The sequence below is a fragment of the Theobroma cacao genome, chromosome 5 (assembly GCF_053813885.1).
Source record: "Theobroma cacao isolate CCN51 chromosome 5, ASM5381388v1, whole genome shotgun sequence".
Taxonomy (NCBI): Eukaryota; Viridiplantae; Streptophyta; class Magnoliopsida; order Malvales; family Malvaceae; genus Theobroma; species Theobroma cacao.
This window is the reverse complement of record NC_142643.1, coordinates 41,015,176-41,017,136: the sequence shown is the minus strand read 5'-3', so window position 1 is coordinate 41,017,136 and position 1,961 is coordinate 41,015,176. Positions and strand designations below refer to the sequence as shown.

Sequence of the window (1,961 nt, the reverse complement as noted above, 5' to 3'; positions counted from 1 at the left end):
TATAAGTACTATTGATCCTACTGATGTTTGGGGTAATTTCAGAATGGAATTAGCAAATCAGATGTTCAATGAATGGCAAGCATCTAGGCAAAATGATGATTGACATTTGTTAAGCATATTGATACTGAAGGACTATTGCTGGGTTTCTTTCTTTTGCCAGTTCAAGTTGTACTTTTTTTTAAATTTGTTCTTAATGTGTTATTGTTTTGTCAATTGTTGTTGTTAATTGTATTGTTTATATTGTACTTTTTATCATGTGAATAAAGTTTGAGTAGTTTTAATATATTATTGGATATATTTATTTATTTTTTTATATTTTAATAATATTTTTTATAATTAAATATTTGGTGTATGGTAGAAAACAATGTCCACATCTTCAGCACGAGCTTCTCAAAGTTCAAAGGGAATCAAAAGAAAATGGAATCATCATGAAGATGTTGCACTTGTTACAGCTTTGATTGATTTGCACAATATAGGAAAATACAATGCTGACACTGGGTTTAGAGGGGGTTATTTAAAAGAACTTGAAAATATGCTTGCAACAAAATTACCAGATGCAAACTTGAAGGTGAAGCCCCACATAGAGTCTAGAATAAAGACTTTGAAAAAAGAATGGGCTATTATATATGATATGGTGCAAGGGACACATACTAGTGGATTTGGGTGGGATGATCAAAGGAACATGGTTGTTGCTGATGATCTAGTATGGGAAGCTTACATACAGGTACGTTTTTGGGTTTGGGTTATTTAATTATTTTCATATTAGTTTCTTACTAATAATATAACTAATAGTCTTTTTTTTTTGTTATTAGAGTCACAAGGAGGCTGCCCCTTTTAGAAGAAAGAGTTTTCCCTTCTTCAATGAGCTGAGTATAATTTATGCAAGAGATCGTGCAATAGGGAAAAATGCACAAACTGCAGTAGATATCCTTGAAGAAATGCAGGACTGTAATGATACAATCAATGAGGAAATTGAATGTGAAAACCTAGCTGGATATAATTTTGAGGATGAGGATTTTTCCAATATTCAACCTCAAACTTCAGCTCCCAGAAGTGACACAACTTCAATAAGGAAGAGGAAAAGGCTAAATGAGACGGGTGATCCCATCACATCTAAATCAATTATTGCTGCTGCAACGATATTGGGTGAAAACATAAAAGAGGCTGGAATTGAGTTTAGCAGAAGTGTTGGGGCCGAGGTGAACATCCAATAAAAAACTCAAGAGTTGGATGGGATTTTAAGTCAAGTAGAGGGATTGACAGCGATGGAAAGGGTTTTAGCTTCAATTAAACTTCCAGAATCTCCAACTCTTATGTTTGTGTTTTTTAGTATTGATCTTGATCGAAGACTTGAATGGCTGAGGACATTTCTTGCTGACCGTTGAGCTTGGATGAATCTAAAACTTTTTGTAAAGGTAAGTTCCAGAGATTGTTATTTTTGGGCACTTGTGCTTGATGTTGATATTAATTATGAGGTTCATTAACAAGTCAAAACCCTTTTGAATTGACAGTTATGTTAGTAGTTGTATAAAGGTGATATTATTGTAGCGACTTTATTTGTTTTATGCATGTTGTAAGTTAGTGTAATAGGATGAATATTCATCCATTAATTTCAAGGTCAGTGTATTTTTTTGAACTAGACATGATTTGTAGATTATATGTACTAATATTTTCATCTAAAAGGCATTTAGTATTACAAGGCTCTTTTAATATTTATAGCATCTCCATGCTAATATGCTTTAGTTAAAATGGTAAATTGTCATTTTCTTGCAAGATATGGAGTGCAAATAATAAATTGAAAGACACGGTATTTCTCTATTTGCCATTTATGTTTCCTCAGCACCAAATGTTGGGTTCAAAAAAATGATTTTCTTCTTTTTTTAAAAGGGTTTATGAATTTGCATTTAATCTATCTAAAGACATAATTTACATTTTTTTTTAGAAAAAAATGATTCATAATA

General features: G+C 31.8%; 1 protein-coding gene across 1 annotated transcript; it reads left to right on the top strand.

Annotated features, from left to right (window-relative positions):
* Positions 1–364: 364 nt before the first annotated feature.
* Positions 365–1,214, top strand: LOC148762909 (uncharacterized). The gene is made up of 2 exons (XM_088806663.1): positions 365–724; positions 813–1,214. Exons 1-2 carry the CDS (start codon positions 365–367, stop codon positions 1,212–1,214), a joined length of 762 nt encoding a protein of 253 aa, XP_088662789.1.
* The last annotated feature ends 747 nt before the right edge of the window (positions 1,215–1,961 follow it).

What these genes read in the sequence shown, in the direction of transcription:
- LOC148762909 (XM_088806663.1), top strand. Translation starts at nt 365, where the DNA reads ATGTCCACATCTTCAGCACGAGCTTCTCAAAGTTCAAAGGGAATCAAA. An exon ending in TATGGGAAGCTTACATACAG is followed by an intron (nt 725 to 812) that starts GTACGTTTTTGG and finishes TTTTGTTATTAG; the next exon opens with AGTCACAAGGAGGCTGCCCC.